The sequence below is a fragment of the Diadema antillarum genome, unplaced genomic scaffold (genome assembly GCF_040938485.1).
Source record: "Diadema antillarum isolate AM-2024a unplaced genomic scaffold, OU_Dant_1.0 seq00001987_RagTag, whole genome shotgun sequence".
NCBI classification, from domain to species: domain Eukaryota; kingdom Metazoa; phylum Echinodermata; class Echinoidea; order Diadematoida; family Diadematidae; genus Diadema; species Diadema antillarum.
This window is the reverse complement of record NW_027272644.1, coordinates 96,092-121,701: the sequence shown is the minus strand read 5'-3', so window position 1 is coordinate 121,701 and position 25,610 is coordinate 96,092. Positions and strand designations below refer to the sequence as shown.

The window sequence follows — 25,610 nt, the reverse complement described above, 5'->3', positions numbered from 1 at the left end:
AAAATGGCTACCATTGAAAATTAAAGTTAAAGGTATGCGTTGCTCTCAAATTACTGTAAAACATGATATATTCGCGGCATGAATTTTTCGCGAATTGGAGCCGATGGCCTTTTTTGCGGCATGACATTTTCGCGGACTGCCACTGGCATTCAATGCATATAGTGTACAAAAGAACTTTCGCGTGCATTTTAATTTCGCAAATCTTTGTGCTCGCGAAATTCGCGAAATTAAAATGCACGCGAATATTCCTCGTTTTACAGTACTTTGACCAACCAGCAATTATGATTTTTGTTGTCAGAAATATTACAGTGTTCTAACCTCACGATCTTTGGGGAGATTGTATTTGTAGCTTTGCAACCTTCCTCAACAGCCTTTCAAACCATTGAGAATGATTATTTGATATGCTCAGTCTCGCATGCCATGCATCACGTACAGCAGTGTTATTATTCAAACGTCGTGCAGGTCTTATGCAGCCTTGATAACATGCAGATGTGGTGTTAACATTAAATGGAACATACTATATGTCTTTGTGAATGTTACAAGATACTGAAACAGCTTTTATATGATGGCATGATTTTTGTGAAATACTGTGAAATGAGGAATGTTCGCGTCACATGCATTTTAATTTCGCGAATTTCGTGAGCGCCAAGATTTGCGAAATTAATATACATGAGAAAATTCTTGTAAAACTATATGCGTTGAATGCTAGAGGCAATCCACAAAAATTTCATGCTGCAAAAAAAGGCAGTCAGCTCCAATCCATGAAAATTTCATGCTGCGAATATATCATGTTTTACAGTAGTAAGTGGCAGTTCCTATTAGTTGACTTTGCAGGAGAGTATTTCATTCATACTGTGCTCAGTAGGTGCACACCATTATAGGGTTGTCAGAGGAGAGTGGTGGTGTCATGTACTAAAATAGTTGCATTGAATACAATTCAGTTAAAATTCTCAATGACTCAGTTGATAAGATATCAATAGACTTCTTGGTAATTGTTTGATTTTAAAAGTAGTAGTCCTGGTATTTTATCACCAAGGATTGAATGGAATATAAAATGAGTCAGTGGCTCGCAAGCTGTGAGAGTGATCAAAGGTTCTTATTGTCATGAGTCACACCATATGATTGACATAATTAGTGTCTTATGGCTTTAATGTGCCCTGAGCTTTGACGAGCAGTGTTTCCCCCACAGTGATGACGATGAGGTCGAGTTGGCCAAGACAGACATCAAAGGACTGGATCAGGAACTTCAACAGTTGGAAGAAGAGGAAACAGAGGAGACAGAAGACCTTTCACGAGATGATGATGATGAGACCAAAGACAGAGAAAAACTTGATGACTCTAAAGATGAAAAGGAAAAGAAAAATGATGGTAAATGTCTTCCCATACGTTGTGTTGTTTATTACCCAAACATTCACTCTTAAGGGGCAAAAAAACTTCAGTTACGTTGCACAGTTTAAGAATCCCCTGTTTCGTCCTCAATTCCACCCTTTTTTGTCGGTAGAGCACCGGGCTAGCAATCCAGAGGTCTCGGGTTTGAATCCCGATGGAGTCCCATTTTCTTTACTCATTTTTCCAAGAATGAATTATATTCATTTCTGGTTAGTTTTCTTCTGTTTGCATTTGTTACATACTCAAAAAGCTGCATCACTTCGGTGATCCCTCACATTTATCCCAAAGTTTAATCATCCTTCAAGTTTATGCCAGGTTTCATTGTGTGCAAGTGTGTCACACACAATCACACCGCTACAGCTTCTGACCATTCGAGCATTGAGAAGTAAAGGTTTCTGGAACAAACTCTGAACAAGGGCTTTCTATAGCTTAGTTGGTAGAGCACCGGGCTAGGAATCCAGAGGTCTGGGTTTGAATCCCGGTGGAATCCCATTTTCTTTGCTCATTTTTCCACTCATCTTTGATTTAGGTAACACCTAATACCATGTATGTTCAGAAACCATAGAGGTCTTTTTATTTCAGTTTATTTAATGAGGGAATATGTGAAAGCTCACATAACTTAGTCAAGTATAATACATCTCTATGAACTGTGCTCTGTGCAATGAATGGGACCAAAGAAAAAAAAAAGACAAGATGTAAAACTCCATGGCAAACACATTGAAGGCACTATCAACTTAAATTTAAATTTTCTTTGAGCAAATTCTAATCATGATTATAAAGTATTTCAGAAAAACTGTAAACACACACGCACATCTACACACACAATATTCCATTCTTTTACTGATCCCAAGGCTTAGAATAATGTAGAGGAAGAATGTGCACTCCTAAAGGCCCTGTCACACCTTTCCGGGCAAGCTAGGCGGGCTTGTTGCGTGTGGGGATTTTCCGGCACGCAGGACAATTTTTGCAGGCGGACAAGGATTTGGGCGAGTTTCAAATGCGTCTTATCTGCTAAACCCGTGCTACTTATGTTCTACTTCCTTGTGACCTGCATGTCAGGCGCATGGGTGGTGAGTGAGGGCTGACAACTCGGTGAAGGAATCCCTCTGAAGGAATGGCAGAACTCCCACAGAATGTCATTATCTTGGCTGCATACGGGGACTGCGAAATACCTGCGTGGGAGTTGCCTGCAAGGTGCTGCCACTAAGGGCCTCTCCTGGCAGTCTGCGTGGACCTCTGCAGGCAATCCCTGCGACTCACCCACAAAAAGTATTGGTCATGCGTGCGCACCTCTGGGCAACTACGGGCGAGATACGCGCCAGGTACTGTCAGATGCAGACCAACTGCTGGGCGGTCCAGGTAGCAAACATTTTTCCCCACAGGTCAACCTGCAAGGCTTCCACAAACATGGTGTGACAAGGCCTTGATCATGCTCAAAACTCATTCCAGGTGAGTCGCGGGGGTATGCCTGCAGAGGTACATGCAGTACACCAGTAGGAGGCCCTTAGCGGCAGCACCTCGCAGGCAACTCCCACGCAGGTACTTCGCAGTCCTCGTATGTGATGTCGCTCGTAGCTGAAAATGGATCGGTTTCAAAGCTCTCATGCAGGTCACACGGAATACACGCAAGTAATAGGTAAATAGCACGCCTCTAGCAGTAAGACACAGGTACAGAACTCGCCAACATCCTTGTCCTTGTCCTTTGACTATGTCGAAGATAATTTCATGTCCAGATTTGTATGAGTACTTGTTTATCCCATTGCACATGTCAAAGTTTTTTTTCCCCCGTACATCGTTCAAACATGGAAATAAAGCATTCTTATATTCTTTCATAAGTAGACACAGGAAAATACATTATTTTTGTAATGAACACTCCCAAAGGTTCAGTCCATGTTATCTCTAATTTCCCCTCTATCCTTGATGTCTTGCTGAGCAGAACATAAATTACTTGTACCAGGATAGAGGCAAGCTATGTGTGGGCAACGCAGCGGGGGTTTGGGGAAGAAAAAAATCCTCACAATCACGTAATGGCACCAAGACGAATGTGTACTCTGTCGGAGGACGTTCAGACACAGTGCTGAAATATCTTATCAAACCAGAACTTTTCAGAAAGCTATACATAATTTGATCCTAAAATGTGCAACCCTTTCCTTTCAACAAACAGGAACCATTGTAACACAAGCCTCAAGCTAAAAACTTCGTTTCTGAAACAACCCAAAGAAAATTGACCCCACACTCCACTAAAATTTGGCATGCTTTCGATCGTACACCAAGCCTAAAAAAATCAGGAAATATAGCAAAGATGAAAAAATGAACATTGTAATGCCAGTTTTGCACCTCTTTCTTCTCATAGAATGATATCAAATGAAGTATGATTGTACGCATAATAGTCAAGGCGCTAATTCCTGTAAGGGGCTTAATTAAGGAGTTCGTTCAACCCACCCCGCAGAAAAGGTTTGACCACACAGGGTGGTAGATGGGACCTCCAGGAACAACCCCAGGTAGTATGTGGTTTCAAATTGTGGTATCAATAAAATTTTACAGGCCACTTTTCATTATTATTAGTTGGCACAAATGTAAAAGAGTCTGCGCACGCCAAGACTACTACACGCACCACTGGCACTTGCAGGAAGCTCTAATGGGGATGTACAGTGCCAGTTTCGCGTGTAGTAGTCTTGGCGCAGACTTTTTTTTCAACCAAGAAAGGGTTTGTGCCTGGAAACTAAAGGCCCTGTCACACCTTTCCGGGTAAGCTATGCTGGCTTGTAACGAGTAGGGACTTGCCAGCATGCAGGAGAATTTTCTGCGGGCGGACAAGGATGTTGACGAGTTCCGTACTTGTGTCTTACCTGCTAGACGCGTGCTACTTACCTGGTACTTGCGTGTATTCCGTGTGTCCTGTGTGAAAGCTTCGAAACCGACCCGTTTTCAGTTACGAGCGACATACAGGGAATGCAAAGTATCTGCGTGTGAGTTGCCTGCGAGGTGCTGCCATTAAGGGCCTCCTACTTGTGTTCTGCGTGTACCTCTGCGGGCAAACCCCCGCGACTTACCCGGAACAAGTTTTGAGCATATTCAAGGCCTTGTCAAACCGTGCCTGGGGAAGTCTTGCGGGTTGACTTGAGGAAAGAAAAAATAGCTACCCGGAGCTCCCCGCAGTTGGCCAGCACCTGGCAGTACTTACCACGTATGTCACCCGTAGTTGCCCGGGGGTGCACACGCTAGTCCGATTTACCCACAGCCAAGTTTTGAGCGTGACCAAAACTTTTTCCGAGTGAGTCGCGGGGATCGCCTGCAGAGGTCCACACAGAACACCAGTAGGAGGCCCGTAGCTGCCGCAAGTCACAAGCAGTTGACCCACTTGAAGTACGTAAGTAGCCCGTGGATCTATGCAAATCAACTTCCTTCAGAAGGATTCCTTCACCAAGTAGTCAGCCCTCACTCGCCACCCATGCGCCTGACACGCAGGTCACATGGAATGCACTTAAGACGAACGTAAGTAGGACGGGTCCAGCATGTAGGACGCACGTGAAACTCGCCCGAAGCCTTGTCCGCCCGCAAAAATTGTCCTGCGTGCTGGAAAATCCCCACACGTAACAAGCCCACGTAGCTTGCCCGGAAAGGTGTGACAGGGCCTAAACTTGACTGCGGGTAAATAGGACTTGCGCGCGCAACTCCGGGTAACTACGGGCGAGATACATACTAGGTACTGTCATGTGCGGGTTATCTGCGGGGACCTCCATGTAGCAAAAATTGTTCTTCGCAAGTCGCACGCAAGGCTTGCCCGGAAATGTGTGACAGTATGGCCTTTACTTTTCATGCCAAGTGGTAGGTGACGCTGTTCAATATTTTTCAAGTAGATTGTTAAGAAGCATATAAGATTGAACAGAAAGTATCTTTCAACAAGAGATAAAAGCTTGAAATTTGGCATCAATTTTTTCAATGTGTCATATTTTAAGACAAAAATAACATCCACACAAAAAAAATCAAGATAGCAGCCATTTATCAAGGTTGTCGTTAATGTGTTACGTAAAAGTTAATTCTCAACCTATAATTTGATAAAATTGCCATTTTAAAAAGATGATTTTGCTGTCTATTCATTTGTGTTCATACGCATTCTAACAATATTATACTAGTGAAAACCATGTTGAGGGTCCCTTCCCCCTTTTTTTCTTGTATGTTACTCTATTGGTGTATAAGCATAAATGATGATGTTACATATCCAATAATTTCGGGGTCAGATAACTTTCTATTTTATCGTAGTCATTTATAATTTTGCCGCAACAAAGTACACATTTTAGGATAAAGTGAAAAAAAAAAGATATCTGGAATCCAGACATGTTTGTTTCTTTTACCTTTCGTGCACATCACCCATTGTAGATCGGGTCTTAGACTACCTACCTCAGCACTACAAAATTAGCCTGGATAAAAGGGAAAGAACGCCCAAGATTTTCCCTCATTCTCTCCTTAGCATTAATTCATTACTGAACGTTTTAATACAAATTTACATGTCTATGATTTTTCATTTTATTCATTTATTTATTTTTTTATTTTTTTACAATAGCTTACGAACACAAATACAGTAAACCTCGGATAAGTCGACGTCGAGTGAGTCGAAAATCACTTAACTCGAAGCAAAATAAAAAGTCCCGATTTTCCCCTATGTATTTTCCCTAAGAAATATTTGGATAAGCCGAAGTACGAGAGTCGAATTTCGGCTGTGTCGAAGTAAAACATTCAGTCCCTTTTGTACAAAATACACGTAGTATACATCACTTGAGCCGAAGAAGATTTGTCTGGCATTCTCATGACATTTAGAGGAGAACAAAAAAAATCGGCATGTCGCAGAACCCCGTCCCTGACCTGCTGCAGGTAAGCATGCACACTCATCGTACCGCTCCGCCGCACGCATGTCGAATACATACACATGTATAGTATACACACAGCACATCGATCCATTTATCCATACACACAGCACATCCATACTTTATCCATATGTCAAGCCAGAACTTCTTGGTCAACCAATCGCTGCTTTAATATTTTAGTGACAGGCCAAGTGGGCGGAGCTTGTTTGTGCGTGCCCGGCTGGCTGTATAGTTTTGTTCAATGGAGGTGGGATGGGCCTGGGAGAGTGTTTGTCTCAAGGGTAGGTTGACAGAGATGGCTACCTATATTGCACCATAGACATAACACATGCACATTGCCACATTAGCGCAGACATTCTCAAAACTACGTTTAACTACTAGTATTGATACAAATTCCATGTTCAATTAAGAACAAAATAAGAACATTATCTTCAAGAATAGACAAATTTGAATGCAAACACACACACGCACGCACACACACACACACACACACACACACATGCATGCAAATGTACTATAATACATGTACATAACTGTGAGTCGAAAAAAAAATCGACTCTCGCGAGAGTCGAAGTTCACTTAAGTCGACGCATTTTTGTCAGTCCCGAGAGCTTCGACTCATGCGAGGTTTACTGTACTACATTTGCCTGTACTTTGAAGTTAAATATTTGTTGAACGTACGACGGATGCAACTTTTTCATGCATTTTACTATTCGAAAATGATATCTTCCTTTCAATGGCCATTTTTGTCCCCGCCGAACGAGTTCGAGCAGGGGACTATGAAACGGGCTCCATACGTGTGTGTGTCCGTGTGTCCGTCCGTCTGTCTGTCCGTCCGTTCGTCTGTCTGTCTGTCTGTGCGTCCGTGTGTTCAATTTGCTACTTCTCTGTCATTTATGAGCCAATTTTGATTCTGTTTGCTCTATATGATAGCACTACATGGGAGCTTTGAAACTTCTACACAGAATTTCAGTTGTGACCTTTGACCTTGACCTTTGACCTATATTGTACATTTTGCTTCAAAATGCTACAACTTCGCCATTTCTAACCCGATTTCGATTCCGTTTGCTTTATGTGATGGCACTAGGTGAGGGCTTCAAAACTTCTACACAGAATTTTGACCTTTGACTTCTTTGACCTTTGACCTTGATTTTTGACCTATATTGTACATTGTCTACAAAATGCTACTCCTTCGCCATTTCTAACCCGATTTCAATTCCGTTTGCTTTATGTGATGGTACTAGGTGAGGGCTTCAAAACTTCTACACAGAATTTTGACCTTTTACTTCTTTGACCTTTGACCTTGATTTTTGACCTGCATTGTACATTTTGCTACAAAATGCTACTCCTTTGCCATTTCTAACCCAATTTCATTTCCGTTTGCTTTATGTGATGGCACTACAGTCTGTAGGTGAGGGCTTCAAAACTTCTACACAGAATTTTGACCCTTGACTTTTTGACCTTTGACCTTGATTTTTGACCTATATTGTACATTGGCTACAAAATGCTCCTCCTTTGCCATTTCTAACCCGATTTCGATCCTGTTTTCTTTATGTGATGGCACTAGGTGAGGGCTTCAAAACTTCTACACAGAATTTTGACCTTTGACTTCTTTGTCCTTTGACCTTGATTTTTGACCTATATTGTACATTGGCTACAAAATGCTACTCCTTCGCCATTTCTAACCCGATTTGGATTCCGTGTGCTTTTTGTGATGGCACTAGGTGAGGGCTTCAAAACTTCTACACAGAATTTTGACCTTTGACCTTGATTTTTGACCTATATTGTACATTGGCTACAAAATGCTACTCCTTCGCCATTTCTAACCCGATTTGGATTCCGTGTGCTTTTTGTGATGGCACTAGGTGAGGGCTTCAAAACTTCTACACAGAATTTTGACCTTTGACTTCTTTGACCTTTGACCTTGATTTTTTACCGATATTGTACATTTTGCTACTAAATGCTACTTCCGGCGGGGACATATTTTACGCACCGCGTAATTTCTACTTTTCCTTGTCTCAAAATGTTTTTTAATATACCTTCGTTTACAAATTTTGCTGTAACTTGAGAATGCTTCAATATTTTCTTCCCAAATGTGGTACACTTATGCAGAAGGACATGCTTATTGAGCTTTTTGACATTATGGGCTTTAGTTTTTAAGTTATTGACAGCTGAATCCTGATTGGATAATACTGGTTTCCATGGCAGCAGAAAACATTTTTGAAAAATAATCAATATTTTTTTTATTGCATCTATCTACCAAAAAAAATGAAAAAAATACCAAAGTTTGCAGCAGTAGGAGGCATTTTGGGGGTTACCAATCAATTGGAAGGCATCTGGTTACCATGGTAATCATGCACAATATTATACCTTACAATGTATCCCATTGTATTGCTGACATCTCTAGCAACATGTACATATATAGTTTTATGGAGTTTTGATAAATTCTTCATGAAATGAATGCAAAAACTGTGATTGTTTTGTCATTTTCAGTGCCCCCTTAAAACAATAGCCACAAGCGTCACCGACCCCATGGCATGAAAAGTTAGTTTGCAGGCAAAATCCCTTGTTTGTCGAAGAAAAAGTCAGCTTGCACCAAGACTACTACATGCACCACTGGCACAGATGCCTGCAGCAGTGCCAGTGGTGCGTGTAGTAGTCTTGGCCCGCGCAGACTCTTTTACGAGCAAGAAGGTCTTGTCGCAACTAAAATGGCCTGTAAAATTTTATTAATACCACAATTTGGAACCACATACTACCTAGGGGTGTTCCAGAGGGTCCAACCAAACACCCCATGCAGTCAAACCTTTTCTGCGGGGTGGGTTGAACGAAGTCATTTTTTCTGGGTCCCTGCGCCTTGGCTATAACTAGGATTTGCGTGCGCACCTCCAGGCAACTACAGGCAAAATACGTCCTAGGAACTGTCATGTGCGGGCCATCTGCGAGGACCTCCAGGTAGCAAAAATTGTCCCCCACAAGTCACAAGCCAGGCTTGCCCAGAAAGGTGTGACAGGCCCTTGAGCATGCTCAAAATCTCTGCCGTGTGAGACATGGGGATTTCCTGCAGAGGTCCATGCAGAACAACAGTAGGAAGTTTGTAGTGGCAGCACCTCACAGGCAACTCCCATGCAGGTAACACGCAGTTGTAAGGCAGGTACTTCACAGTGCCCGCATGTCACCCATTACTAGAACGTAAGTAGAACATAAGTAGCATGTTTCTAGCAGGTAAGATGCACATGAAACTTGCCCAAAGCCTTGTCTGCCCGCAGAAAATTATCCTGCATGCTGGAAATCCCTACACACAACAGAAAAGTGTGACAGGGCCTTAAATAATTACAGTCATTTCATCAAAAAGCACTACCAGTATTTTCGATGTTCATTTCATATATTAAACATGATTCAATGGGGCGTATGGAGCAAATGCGTGCAACTTTTTCATATGTGCCAATTCAGACAGTAGCTACAGCAATTCAGGCTGAAGCTGCATGAATTGAACACAAGATCTTGATCCTTTCGATGTGCGTTAATGAGTATAAAACCAACTCAAAACCAGTACAAAGGTTCATGTTCACTCGTATGCTATGACTTAATTCTGTCCTCTGCACTTTTTAGTTCACCTGAGCCTAAGACTCAAGTGAGCTATTGCAATCACTTGTCGTCCGGCGAGCGTTTATACAAATGATGCACAGGATAGAGTGCGTTAGTGTAGGCGTATAGTGCACTCGAGGGTATTTACAATTGTGAAACATGCACGAGGCGAAGCCGAGTGCATGTTGCACTACATTGTAAATACCCGAGAGTGAGCTACGCCTCCACTAACGCCACGAAATAATCCTGTTCATCATTTGTTTTATAAAATGGGTCGAAAATTCGAAAACTATATATAGCAGCATTTTTCAGCGTTTTTCACGTACCTTTGTGGGTCAAGACATCCGAAGATGTTCGTCCCAAACATTTACGCACGTCGCACTCGAAAATCCCGCACATACAGTATAAGTATGATGGGGGTTGGGTTTCCGGACACTTAAGTTCCCGCATGAAAACTTACTTATTTTACATAGAATATGCACCCTTTACCTTAAAGACTTGATATAGACTCCTCATACAGGCCTACTAGACAACATACTCTGAAAACGGCGTGAGAATTAACCTGCTAAATCGTTGGATTTGCCCTTCAAAGTGACTCCATGTAGGCTACGCGTCCGGTCCCACAACGCTTGGTCTACTGTACTGTACAAAGTGTACGTAAGTAGAGTATAGGTACGCCACACATGTTATGCATGCACAAGGGAAGAAAGGCCGGCCGGCCGGCCGGCAGCCCGCCCAAACTAGAAGTTGTTTACAGGATTGACAGCGCGTATGCATGCAATTCAAAGGAGCCGCCGCGCGCACAGACGATCGGCAATAGGATTTAACACGCAGTGCAATGGGACTAGAATAAAGGAAGCACACGTAACTCATTTCAGCGCTTCCTATTGGCTACATTCTTGAACCCATTTTATAAAACTTTATATTACATTTTCATCTTCTTCCAAAGAACCCCATGGCTGATTTTCCATTTCCCTTGGGGGATAGGATCTCAATTTGTTGAAATGGGCATTATGGCCCCACCTGTGGGGCCACCAGGGGGCCAAAGCCCCCCCAAATGAAGGAATCTTTAAAAATCTTTTTCTCTCGAACCAGAAGTGATAGAGGTAAGTTAATACCATGAGGTAGTATATTGATGACTGTAGTTTCAAGTTTGTTCATGGTGGAATCAGGTGTGCCCCCCTTGGGACCCAGGGGAGGGGGTAGGGAGGGGTCCTAATGGGGCCTAAATTGTACATTTTCATCTTCTTGAAAACACCATGATGAATTTTCACCAAACTTAGCAGCTAGCTTCCCTAAGGTGATAGGCTTGTAATTTCTTGAAATGGGTATCATGCCCCTCCTAGAGGGGCCCAACCTAGCCCCCCCCCCCCCCCCCCCCGAATCAGAACCAGAAGTGATTGAGCTATTAAAGTTAATACAATGAGTCAGTATATTGATGACTGTTGTTTCAAGTTTGTTCATGGCAAACTCAGCCCCCCTTGGCACCCAGGGAAGTGGGGTGGGATGGGTCCAAATGGGACCCCTCGATGAATGTGCCACCAAACTTGGCAGGTAGCATTCCAGGGGGTTAACATCTCAATTTGTTCAACTGGGCACCATACTCCCCTTGGGAGCCCTGAGTGTGTACATTGATGATGTGATGGAATATGCAAATGGACGCCATGCCCCCAGCTTTCAAAGCTGCCTCTGCCTCAAGAGTCCAATGTTCTCAGGTAAGAGTCTGCAAGAATGCATGGAAGGTGAACTTGCGATACTCAGATGAGCGCTAGACCTCCAGGTCTCTTGTTAGTTATTAAACAAGTATTATTGCTGATGAATGATGTGATTGATGATGATCACAAGTATCCGAGTGAAGAATTAAGATAAATAGGCCCTACGTGAATTCCCTCACACTCTTACTTGTCATGATGGTTGTGACCGTGAGAAAAATATTACATGGAACATATATCAATTAGTGCAGTCCAATGATTTAGCATCACAACTCTTCTGTACAAACTGAAACAAAACAAAAACACTACATAAAAGATATTGCTACTGTAGGATGTAATTTAATGGTCAATCCAAACATAAAAAAGACATTGCATAATGAAAATTCATCAGGAAATCAGAAAAAACAAATCAATTTCTGTGGATGTCAATTTTTGCCTAAGTCAAAGTGTTTTCATCAGTCCCAATAGATTTGACGTAGGCAAGGTTTACTGTATTAGAAAAAAAAAGTAAAGATTTATTGGGTTGACCGATATCAACTATTTTGAGTTGTCATGTTAAATTGGAGCATGCAACTTCTTGTTGGTGTTGTGATGCATGGTCACATGTGATCATCCTCAATCTGAAAACTTTCTACTCAATTGTGTTCGTGACTTTTTCTTTGATCATTTGGGGGTTTGATTTGTTGTTATTGTTTCAGTAATACCTTTTTTTCGTGGTTTTAATGCCTCCGCCACGAAGTGATGCCGGAGGCATTATGTTTTCGGGTTGTCCGTCCTTCCGTCCGTCCTTCCGTCCGTCCTTCCATCCGTCCGTAATGAATTTTGTGGACAGCATAACTAAAAAACCGTTTAAGGTATCCTAATGAGACTTGGTATGTATATGCATGAGTGGGCGAAGTTGTGCCTATCAACTTTTGGGCGCACATGCTTAAGGTCAAAGGTCAAAAGGTCAAGGTCAAATACTCAAAATTTCACTATTTCCCCCATATCTATGCAATGCCTGGAGGTTTTTTCTTGAAACTTGGTGTATACATGTAATACCAAATAAAGATTCTCCTGAGAGAGTTTCGAGTCATGAGGTCAAAGGTCGAAGGTCAGGTCAAGTGAAAATGTTAAAATTTCACTTTTTTCTCGATATCTTGAAAATGGTTCAAGCTATCTTCATGGAACTTAGTCCATATGCATTCACTGACTAGCAGTTATTGTCTAGGGAATGTGAGGGTCATGGGTCAAAGGTCAGGGTCAACTCATAATTTCACTTTTTTCCTCATATTCAAATGCAATACTTGCCGTATTTTTCTTGAAACTTGATATATACCTGTATAACCCAATAGAGATTCTCTGGGAAGTTTCTATCCCAAAGGTCAAGTGAAAGCTTTTAATTTCATTTCTTTGTTCATATCTCAAAAGTTACTCGAGGTATTATCATGAAACTTAGTACATATATCTATACAGATGCATGTTCTACCTGACAGTGATTCTGTTGGGAATTTTAGGGTCATAGGGTCAAAGGTCCAGGGTCAAAGGACAAGTTAAAATGCAAAAATTTTACCATTTGATAGTAAAATGACACTTGTTCTCCATACCTTGAAAGTTAATAAATGCATAGACTTATTAAAAAAAAAGTCAAAAGTTAAAGTATGGTGAATGAGAAAAAAAGGACGATATTCATAAAAAAGGTGATTTATGCATTTCTGGAAAGCTTGAGTCTCTAGGAATACAAACAATTAACTTTCAGAAGGTAAAAACGTCTCCAGAACGATGGAGAGATGGTGTTTTGAGACCATTTTTAGACCACCTGAACCCGATCTGACGGCGAAATTTTGGTGACCAAAATTATGACATCACGAAATGTGCGCTGTGCTACCACTCCATCCACGCAGTGGGCTCCGTCTATGGAGGGCCGTTGCGGACGTGGTTCGTTAGGGGCATACGTATGGAGAGGCAGTGTGCCCATTTCCATGTATGCCCCAAACGAGTTGTGTCCGCAGCGGCCTTCCATATCCGTCGCCTCTCCCTCGCTTCTTCTACCACCCCGACTTTGCCACTGTCACTATCAGTGTCATTGTCACTGTCATCACTCAATTCACTCTCGATGTCAAACTCAAAGTCTTTCCGTACAATATAAGGTAAGAATTGGACGTTTTAATGTCTCAGCCGAGAAAGCAGAGGCGACTAAAGACAGGCCAGATATTGCATCCGCTCACCAAGAAATACGTGCTTTATGAATGGCGGCCTTGATGTCCCGCTGCACTCGTAAAGGGTTTTGTTCATTTCGTGACGTCATATTTTAGGGCTTGAAAAAGACGGCTGTTCCGGAGCGAAAATCGGTGAAGTAAATCAGTCAGTTTTAACTCGCGATTTCTCAGTGGCGCTATTATCTTTTAATAAGTCACATCAAAAATCTGTTTTAGGAGACATTTCCCTCTGCTTTGATACCTTCTTTTATATGATTTTCTTGATTTTAATGTCTCGTTCACCATACTTTAAAGGACAAGTCCACCTTCATATACATAAGGATTGAGAGAATGCAGCAATATTAGTAGAACACATCAGTGAAAGTTTGAGGAAAATTGGACAATCCGTTCAAAAGTTACGAATATTTTAAGTATCTGCACAGTCACTGCTGGAAGAGAAGACTACTACAGTGTATGATGTCACATGCGTACAACTATATAAGGAAAATAAAAAGAGAATTTGACAAAACTTTACTTTTTGAATGAAGTGCACATTTCTTCGACTTGCTACTGACTATGATTAAGGGTAATATTATTCCCCCTGCCTTCTGAAAGAGAGAAGTCAAGTGTTCTTTTGTTATGCGAGAAAAATGGAAATATGTTGAATTTTCTTTATTCTTTCTTTATATCGTTGTACTCATGTGACATCACAAGCTATAGTAGTCTTTTCATCCAGCCGTGACTGAGCAGAAACTTCACAAATTCATAACTTTTTAACGGATTGTCCGATTCTGCTCAAACTCTCACTGATGTGTTCTACTAATGTTGCTGCATTCACTCAACCCACATGTCTATGAAGGTGAACTTGTCCTTTAAAGTCAAGGTTGATTTCTATCCTACTGAATTCATATCATGAGTGTGCTTTCAAACTGAACTGCTTTCAGGTTGTAGCGTCATAGTTCGTGTTGACTTACGTAAAGATCCCGATACCATAAATTGAAATTTAACTCGTGCAGAACTAAATATTATCTGTTAAAGTTGCAGTCAAAAAGAATATATATATATATATATATATATATATGTATATATATATATATATATATATATATATAATATATATTGTTTGCTCCACGTATTGGCAGTACTAGAAATAGCAATAATAATGTCACAATTGACACATGTACTCACGTGACATCACAAGCTATAGTAGTCTTTTCATCCAGCCGTGACTGAGCAGAAACTTCAAAAATTCATAACTTTTTAACGGATTGTCCGATTTTGCTCAAACTCTCACTGATGTGTTCTACTAATATTGCTGCATTCACTCAACCCACATGTCTATGAAGGTGAATTTGTCCTTTAAGTAAAAATTCTCCAATCCCCAAATACCTTGGCTCTTCTTAGGCAGTATAGCCATACATCCAATTAAATCTAGTTCAAGGAAAGTGAACATTCAACACATTTGTGACAAACCTGTCATTTTGATATTTTGCCAATTATGTGAAACTCATGACACATTGTCAAGACATTGTAGTATAGACTTAAAATAGTTACGAGAACCATGTTAAGGCGGAGGCATACCAGTCACCATAGCGACATTTCTAGTTTATTCGTTTCACTGCACTCTGGGTCCATTTTGTAGAACTACAACACTCCATATATCAGGTGACTTCATGTTTCTATCTATATATAAAGTAATCTTTTGCTTTTCAGTACCTGGGTATTGATGCCTTTTGTTGATGCTCCTCCCAAACCTGCATGTGATTAACAAATGAGATTTTTTTTTTTTTTTTTTTTTGCTACTGTTTATTCCAGCAGACAGCAACTCAGACAGCTCTGGCTCTGAAAGTGACATTGATGAGAAGAACATCCAGTCTGCAATGCTTCTCCAGGTGCGATCAGTAAGTGTTTACACAACTCTGGACCAGTATTAACCCTATTAAGCCCAAGCTATTTTGACCCCTCGCAGGCCCAAGGGGGGGCACATTGTGCCCCCCCCCCCTATATAACTTTTTTATCATTTGATGTATCATCGTCATATTTGGCACGTGGGTAGAGTAACTCATACTCTACATGACCGTACATTTGAATTTTCACAAGGTCACCCATGGAGGGCGCTATTTACAAAAATATAAAGAAATACATAGGAAATCTGCTAAAAACATGATTTTTCGGTATAATTTCCTTATCCCCATTATATATGTCTTCTCATAGACCAATCATATTCATATTTGCCACAAATGATAAGCAAGTGGAATTTTATTATTTGTTATGTTTGAAATTTCTCAAGGTCACCACATGGGGGCGCTATTCATATCAACATAGTGATACATTATGAGACCTGAGATGAAATGTTTGGGATGGGTACATGTATAGTTATGAAATTTCATATTTGCATAATAGTGGAATTTTGAGATTGCAAATTGATAATATGATAAACTAATGATATTAGGGGCATAACTTGGGTGAAGGAATCAAAATAACTCAAGATATAAGGGCAATCTGTAGAAAATATTATTGTTTTCAATTATCTCTAATATATCTATTGTTTTATGCCTTTGTCACATAAAAACAAAGGAAATAATAAGAAAAACTTTCCAGGACCATAATTACTTCAAATTTTGCTTCTTCAACAAATTTCAGCCAAGAAACACCCATTTCATACACTGTAATGCTGTTAAATGAAATGGGAACAGAAAAAAGATGCAAAATCTGACTGACATGGTTGTCAGTTTATGGTTGCCATGGCAACCAGCAACATCAAATATAGCTAAATTATATATCAAAATGTTCGCAATAAGATATTAGGAAAAGTCACCAAATTTGGTTGAAATTGGATTAAGGACGAAGGAGTGGCAAAGGAAAATCTGGTAGGGGGGGCACAATGTGCCCCCCCCCCCCCTTGGGCTTTATAGGGTTAAACTGCTATATAGCTGTCTCAAGGGAGATATTCCCATTTCTTTTTTTTTAACCTAAAAGCTTGACCAGTATGATGAAATGAATGAAATTTCATTTATTGTGAGTTTATCCCATTATACAGAGCAGTAGTATAAAAGATGACTGGATTGCTTGGTACCAACAATTATCAGCAAACCAGTAATTATGTGGAATTGTGAAGGTTATAATGATATCCAAGCAAAGTCCATAGTGCGTTTCACACAATATTTCTATACCCTCAATTCTGTTGAGCACTGACAAGTGATCACAACATTGATAAGCATCACTTCATAATATTGTGTCTCTTTGTCTGATCCTGAAATCCTATGCCTCTACCCAAAGGATACCTGATGCATTTAATTCATCTGAGCCCAAAGGTTCAGTGTTCATCATGCACCTTGCGTCATCTGTTGTGCGTAAACTTTTTTTTACATTTTCAGTTTCTTTTTGATAACCACAAACTTGGCAGGTAGCATTCATAGGGTGTCAGGATATTCATTCATACAAATGGGCTACACTGTATATGCCCCCTTCCCCCTTTGGGTTGTATATTGACTCCTGGGGGACATTTCAAGAAGCAGTTTGGTCGGATATTTCTCTGACAAACTGTTACAAGCTACTGAAATCCTTGCGTCTGATCGGCTGAGAGCAAATTTGTCCAATAACTTTGTCAGACAAAATGCTTCATGAAATGCCCCCCTGGAAAAAGTCCTTAATTTGGGTGCCCAAATGTCCTCGGATGAAGGAATCTTTTAAAAATCTTCAGCAGAACTGGGAGTGATAGAGCTTAATAAGTGCTATGATGAAGTACTGTTCAGTGGTGACTGCGTTTTTAAGTTTGTTCAGGATGGATGGGGGGGGGGGGGCAATTTTCACATTTTTCATTTCCTTGAAAATGCATGGTCAAATTTTTACCAAGCTTGGCAGGTACCTTGCTAGGATGGTAGAATACATGTATTTGTACAAATGGGCACCATTCCCCACTTTTGTGCCCCCATTCAGACTTTAACCCCCAAATTAGAGAATTTTATCTTCTTTAAAACCAGAAATACTCCGAGTTAATACAATACACAATACCAAAGTGTTTTGGGTTTTCTTTTAGGATTTTTTTTCCAGGATTATTTTGACAAATCCAGGGGTGGCCTCCTTGAGGCCAGGACCAAGCTGAGGGCCATTTTCACATCTGTTTAATTAAACAAAAACAAAAAAATATGTCAAGATTGTCACCAAACTTGGCAGATATTAATCCCAGTGTGATAGAGTAAATGGACATCATGCCCTCCTGGAGATCCCCAAAGCTCCCCAAGTTTGCTGCGATTTCTTGGTTAATATGTAGTCTAAAAGGATGGAAGGTGAACTTGGGGAAAGTCAGGTGAGCATGAGACCTCCTGGTCTCATGTTGAATTATCCTTTGTTCCTTTATCCCACAGTCCAATCCACTTTTTTTTATTTATAACGATACAAGGAAAAAGAAAATCCAGAGGACTTGGCACAGGATTGTTAGGAAATATAGATGTGTTGATGATATTTTGGCCAAGCCCTGATTTTTTTTATTTTTTTATTTTTTATTTTCTGGTTTTGTTTTGTTTTTTGTCTCATCTGAGGATTTATTCAGGATTCCATTCAAAATGCACAATGAAAGCCATATACTCGCACTGATATACGTAACATAATATGAGAGCGATACAAACACAATGAAGCACTATAGGTTCAACAGTTCTGTTGATAATGTTTGTTCATGTTTGTTCCTAGCGTTCTATATTTTTCGTGATATTTTATTTCTATTGTTCTAATTTCTTCATACAAATGTAAATACACATTTTAAAGAGCAGCTTCTTTTATCATGACTGGTTGTGCTTCTTTTTGAAATTATCTTATAAATACTCCAAAATGCTCTTGTCAAAAGCAGACTTTGGTGGCTTCTGCACTCTATTTTCAACAAATATAAAGTGCTTTAAAAATAGTATTTGTTGTTAGTGCCAGTTTCTTGTAAGAAACTCCTTAAGGCCGTGTCACACCTTTCCGGGCAAGCTACGCGGGCTTGCGGCGAGGAGGTATTTTCCAGCACGCAGGAGATTTTCCGCGGGAGGATAAGAATGTTTGCAAATTTCGCACTTGTTTCTTACCTACAAGACTCGTGCTACTTAGCTTCTACTTGCGTGCATTCCGTGTGACCTGCGTGAGAGCTTTGAAACCGATCCGTTTTCTGTTATGAGCGACTTATGGGTACTGAGAAGTACTGAGAAGTTGCCTGCGAGGTGCTGCTGGTAAGGGTCTCCTACTGGTGTTCTGCGTGTACCTCTGCGAGGGAAACAAGTTTTGAGCATGCTCAAGGCCTGGTCATACTGTATCTGGGGAAGTTTTCCGTGGGACTTTGCCATTCCTTCAGACGAATTCCTTCACTGAGTTGTCAGCCCCCACGCGACTGGTACAGAGGTCACACAGTATACCCGCAAGCAGAAACAAATTTGCTACCCTGAGCTCTCCGCAGTTGGTCCGCACCTGACAGTACCTAGCGCGTATCTCACCTGTAGTTGAACGGAGGTGTGCACGCAAGTCCGATTTAACCACAGCCAAGTTTTGAGCATGACCAAAACTTTTTCCGGGTGAGTCGCTGGGATGCCCGGAGAGGTCGACGCAGAACGCCAGTAGGAGGTCCTTTAATAGCGGCAGCACTTTGCAGGCAACCCCCACACAGGTGTACTTCGCAGTCCCGTATGCAGCCAAGATAATGACATTCCGTGGGACTTTGCCATTCCTTCAGAGGAATTCCTTCACTGAGTTGTCAGCCCCCACGCGACTGGTACACAGGTCACACAGTATACCCGCAAGTAGAATTTAAGTAGAACACGTCCAGCAAGTAAGACACATGCACTGACTCGCCCAAATCCTTGTCCGCCCTCAGAAATTGTGCGGTATGCTGGAAAATCCCTTCACGCAACAAGCCCGCGTAGCTTGCCCGGAAAGGTGTGACAGCGACTTAACATGGTTGCGGGTAAAAAGATTTACGTGTGCACCTCCGGGTGACTATGGGTGAGATACGTGCTAGGTACCTTCATGTGTGGCTCATCCACGGGGACCTCCGGGTAGCAAAAATTGTTCTTTGCAAGTCGCACGCAAGGCTTGCCCGGAAAGGTGTGACAGGGCCTTTACATATGTAAGAAAATTTTCATTAAGTTTGCATTCAATAAAAGCATGAGTGATGTTCTCTCTAACATTGCAATTCGGGCACAAAGTAGAATCATCATAACTTAATCCCCTTTTGAATAAATAAGTTCTTACAGACAATTATACAACATTTTCAAATTGAATTATCATAATTTGTTTTCTTTTATGCATTGTAGATTATATCTGAATACACTGGCCCAATCAGCTTGAAAATTAAGCTTGTTCTCCCAACATAAAGAACATGTATTGGTTAACAAATGTTAAGAAGGTATCAAATTATACAATGCCCTGCTGCGTAAATCTATTTTTTCAGAAAACACTTCTGGACCAGTTGTTACGAATATTCAGATAAGCAAGTTGACGATGTCATGCATTCACAATTTCTTATTTATTTCGTATACAGAAATGAAAAAAATCTCATATTTCAGCTTTCTAAATATAAAACTTGTCTTAAAAATGCCCAAAATGAAAAAGAACAAATGTTAACTCTGAGATATCTTGGTTTAGGAATTCAGAAAAATGTAAATTTTTCTGAATTCTACAAGCAGAGTGTATTACTGGCAAAGAACGGTGTTGATACTGCCAACATCCGTGTACCTGGTCAGTTTTGCAGGCGTGGAGCGAGATGTACAAGCAAATTTTGTGCATGGCGAGGGTCAGTTACTGCCTTTCTGCCTAGTTAGTTGAGAGTCGGCTGCGGCCAGGAAAATGACATTCTGTGGGACCTCTGCCAAATAGATAGCCTTCAGAGGAATTCATTCACTGATTGTCAGCCCCCATGCACCTGACATGCAGGTCACACAGAAAACCCACAAGTAGAACTTTTAGTAGCATGCATCCAGTAGGTAAGACGCATGCAAAACGCACCCAAATTCTTGTCCACTCTCAGAAATTGTCCTGTATGCTGGAAAATCCCCACACGCAAAAAGCCAGCATAGGTTTCCCGGAAAGGTGTGACAGAGCCTAAACATGGCTGCGGATGGACTGGATTTGTGTATGCACCTCCAGGCAACTACCGGTGAGATACGTGCTACTAGGTACTGTCATGTGTCCAGGTAGCAAAAAATGCTCTCCAGGAATCACATGCAAGGCTTGCCTGGAAAGGCGTGACAGGGCCTTAGAATATGCCTTTCCATTGATGGTTTCTAAGTTGGGCACTAGTAAAGTAGTGTTCTCTGTGCCACCTTTTCTTTCGATTAGTGTAATTCGACGGAATTTAACCTCTTCTTCAGAAGCAATGAATGTACTTATGATTTGTGTTGCTGTCTGCTGCTGTTAGATTGGTCCATTTTTTGACATCTGTAATACCTTCTCTGAATTTTTCCCGAATTCATCCGAAGTGCTTGCATTACAGCAGATATCATATGAATTTTCTCTTTGCTCTTGTTGCATTCCCCATTGTGATAGGAGCAAGTCTTACATTTTGTCCTTTCCAAGATTCTGGCATAAACACAGCATATTGATTTGTGCCAAATGGTAATTGTCTTGAATATTCACTTTAATGTATTTGTCATCTCAATGGTCTGTGTCTCTGTGCAAATGCTCGTCAGACGTTCAGTATCCACTTTTACATCTACTTATTGCTTGGTCCATGGCTCTTCAATATAATTACCAAATACAGACAAGCTACTGTATTTTTGTGGGATCATTGGGTGAACTGACATGTTATTATGCAGGAGGGGACACATCTCTATGTAAAAGGTCATGTGAGGTCAGTCTTCATACCTGCTGTTGCTAATCAAATGATGACACTACCTCAAACTCTCCAACCCCTCATATCATTGTAGTGATTTCGTTCTCTAAACTTGCATGACAGGCTACGCTTCTTTTTATCAACGATATAATTAATCACTGATAGTCTTTCACATTTACAAATAACACCCTTTGGTCTATTCATCTGTTCAATAGAAATTTTATGTAAAAGTGGATATTTTTTGTGTGACTAATTTTTTGCGCTCGGCCAGGTAAGATGAGTTTTGCGTTTTTTTAATTCCGCGGAATCAAGACATCAACGACTGGAACATGTGGCAAGTAAATATAATCATGTGCTTTTATTTTCGTGCTAGTTTCTGGTTTGCGCGAAATGCATGAAAATTTCCACTTTTACAATACTCTCTGAATTGACAATTTGAAACACAATCTGGCAGAGACCTTTGGGTTTTATTTTTTTTCAAAAGTTACACACCCTGCTTCTTTTTTTTATCGCAATGCCTTTACCATTTTGTTTGTTTAGTTGTTGTTTTGTTGTTGTTGTTTTTTACAGAAGAAGAACACCAAGAAGGCTTCTGTGCCTTGCAGTGGAGGTCAGAGTAAGTCTGAGATACCAAGTATTCCAGAAGCTTCATCTGCTGGCAGAGATGCTACTTTACCAGATGCAGGACAGAAGCTAGAAAGTAAGAATGTTATTCTCCACTAGTACATCCAGAAATTTTAGGTCATTGCTGACATTATGCATCTGCAGAGCAAGTAGCACTAGATGCTTATGTTTTACTGTTCATCTGTCTGTGTGTGTTAATGCTAAATCTTTCAAGAAATATCCCAACAGAACGTGATACCTTTATAGGGCAGGAGTACAACACACAAACAAACAAGATATAATGTTAATTGCCAAGAAGATCATGACACTATCAGTTATGTTGCAAAAATGCACAATGCTGCTTCACAAACTTCTATTTCAACACCATGGATCTTTGTCAAATATAGTTATACAAGACATCACTTTGTAGACAGAACATCCTCACCCCAGAATACAAATGTTTGCAAGAGGAGTTGTATTATTAAAGATGTGTTTATGACTGGGCAAGTCCGAGATGATGTCCCCTCAGATGCTCAAACTCATCTTGATCTAATTGAAAAATTATTGATATGCTGTAGCTAAAGAGTTGAATTATATGATTCCAACAAAGAAAATATTGAATTTTGCGAATTTATGCAAGAATACTGCCTTAATTTGTATCAAAAACAAACCTTACGTATGGGACAAATAAGATATATTCATCTAAATTCAGGTCAAATTCAAGCCATTTTTTACAGAGAGCTCCCTCAAAGTTGGCAAAAAAAGAGAAAAATATGTAAAGTTTAAGGTCAGTGTCACCTTTGCGCCACCTAGGAATGGCATCATTTTTTGTGTAATGATAGACATTTACATATTATCTTGGGTTACCAAAGAAATTTTTCCCCCAAATGTTCAATGACTAATTTACACCACCGAATATGATTGTAAACAGTGAAAATGCCTATGTAATATCACATATGTGAATTAGAAGACATTCCCATTTCCACACCTTCCAGATGAAAAGCCTTAGCCATGAGATATTTGCAATAGAGATTTGTAACATCACAAATGGAGAACGATATACAGAAAATATAAACAAAATTTCATTTTTCATAGAAAGTACACATTCCCCTCAATTTGTTACTAAACATACAGTTAACAACAAAATCATTCATACCCCTAAGAAATTATTAGTTTTGAGCAGATTTCTTACAAGTGAAGGATGGAGTGATGGTGATTCAGTGTTAACTTTTTACTCTTATTTATAAATTGACACTAATTCCAGTTTCACCTCATTTGCATAACAATAGAAATGTTGAGATATAACACCGAATCACCATCACTCTATCATTTACTTGTAAAAAATCTGCTAAAAACTAAAAATTCCCCAGGGGTATGAATAATTTTGTTGTTAACTGTATGTGTATGTTAAAGGTAATATTATTCCCTGTGTTTTCTAGGAGAGGTAAATCAAGGGCCTTTTCATGATGCTAGAAAAGTTAAAATATGTGGAATTTCTTTATGTTTTCTTTATATCAGTCTTCATACATGACATTACAAAAACTGTAGTAGACTTCTCATCCAGCAATGGCTTTGAACAGATTATTTGATTACTTTGAACTTTCCTTCAACTTTTGTTCAACTAATATTGCTGCATTCACTTAATCATCATGTGTACTGGGTTTCATTCCCCTTTAAAGAGGAATCAAGCACCAGTAATACACATGTGAATTGAGTGAATGCAGCAATATTAGTAGGACATATCAGTGAAAGTTTGAGGAAAATCAGACAATCCATTGAAAACATGAATTTATGAAGTTTTGGTGCAGTCATCGCTAATGGAGGCAAGTGCTGCAGCATGTGAAGACACATATGGAAAATAATGTAATACAGAGATAATTCTACAAAATTGTATTTTCCTAATAAAAAGTACACCTTCCCACGACTTACTAGGGAAAGAAGGGTAATATTCCCTGTCTTCTGTAAGAGGTAAAATCAAGTGCTCTTTCATTCAGCTAGAAAAGTTAAAAGTTGAATTTTCTATGTCCTTTTTCATACATGACGTCGCAAAGTGTTGTAGTCTTCTCATCCAGTGATGGTAGCACATAAACTTTTAAAGATTCGAAACTGTGGAATAGATTGCCCCACTTTCCTCACACCTTTTCTGATGTCTTCTACTATTTAAATATCACAGCAAAATATTATGTACAGTATATGTTGAATTTTCTCTTTACTTTCTTTCTATATCCTTTTCTATACATGATGTCACAAAGTGTTGTAGTCTACTCATCCGGCAATGGCAGCACCTAAACTTTAAAATTTATAACTTTCGAACAGAACTTCTGCTAACATTATTACATTCCCCCAATTTATGTGATATTTGGGTGTCATTCGTCCTTTTAGGGAAAGAAGTTCAAAGGTTATCAAACTCAGAAAATTAACAATATCAGCATACTCACTGTCATTTCATGGTAACAGATGTAAGTCAACTTGTTTGCAAGTTAGCCTTTTCTCTAGTCCTGTTCATGTCAACGTGTGTGAGGTTTACTGTATTTTAAGTAGTGAACATACACATTTATTATTAAATGACTGAATTTTCAAATTACGCTCTTTATGTGCTTTTGTTTCTCCTTTGTGTTTGTGTCAAGGCTCTTCTATGAAGAAGCGCCCCATACCAGCAGATTCACCTGCTAACAAGAGGATACGCACAGAGAGCCCTGTCCAAGGAGGTTCATCAAATAGGACATCCTCAGGGTAAGATGTCAAAGATACTGGGAGATCAGATACATATCGTTGCTGGGGCGACAAGACCTCGTATCTACAAAATGTAAAATGTTCAGGAGAGCCAAAAAACATGGCGGCCAAAGCGCTGTGGCGAATGGGATAGCCTTTCCTTTGACATGCCATGGTGGCTTCATTTCTGGAGTACCGGGTAAGACAGTTTGGGATTTGGACAGGATATCACTTAACCCATTATTTGACCATTAATCCAAAAAAGTAATTTTCACCAAAATTGCAGATACAAGGTCTTGTCACCTCAGCGACAATATGTGTATAGCTTGTCCTATGAAACAAGTACCGTAAAGTAAAGCCAAGGTGCCGTAAGTTTACAAAGAGTGTGATCAGACATTCATATGATGATAAAATCTATGATGATAATGATAACCACGATAAAAGTAATGCTAGCAGTAATAATAGTGTGTTGTCTAGGAGGTATCTGTGGAGATTATTACAGTGTATTATTTTTTTGTTGTTCAGCAGAACTTGACCTAGTCTTGATAGTACTTGCACAAAATCATAGTGGTTTTGTTTTGAGTGTAATTTTGGTGGTGTTGTTGGGTTTTTGTGTTGTTGATTTTTTGCTGTTTGTTTCATGATTCACTGTTTCTTGATAGAGATTTTATCATTGTATCTACTCAAAAACAACTGAAATTTACATGTAGGCCCCTATATTAGTGGTTCTGTTTTAGAACGTTCATACATACATTTTTTGTCCATG

General features: G+C 40.1%; 1 protein-coding gene across 1 annotated transcript in view; it reads left to right on the top strand.

Moving 5' to 3' along the window:
• Positions 1-25,610, top strand: part of LOC139713494 (uncharacterized) — a 31,951-nt gene that overhangs the window by 5,939 nt on the left and 402 nt on the right. Inside the window, exons 3-6 of the mRNA XM_071625221.1 lie at positions 1,190-1,368; positions 15,547-15,632; positions 22,100-22,229; positions 24,760-24,865. Of these exons, the coding sequence (XP_071481322.1) occupies positions 1,190-1,368; positions 15,547-15,632; positions 22,100-22,229; positions 24,760-24,865 (501 nt within the window). The remainder of the gene's footprint in view (positions 1-1,189; positions 1,369-15,546; positions 15,633-22,099; positions 22,230-24,759; positions 24,866-25,610) is intronic.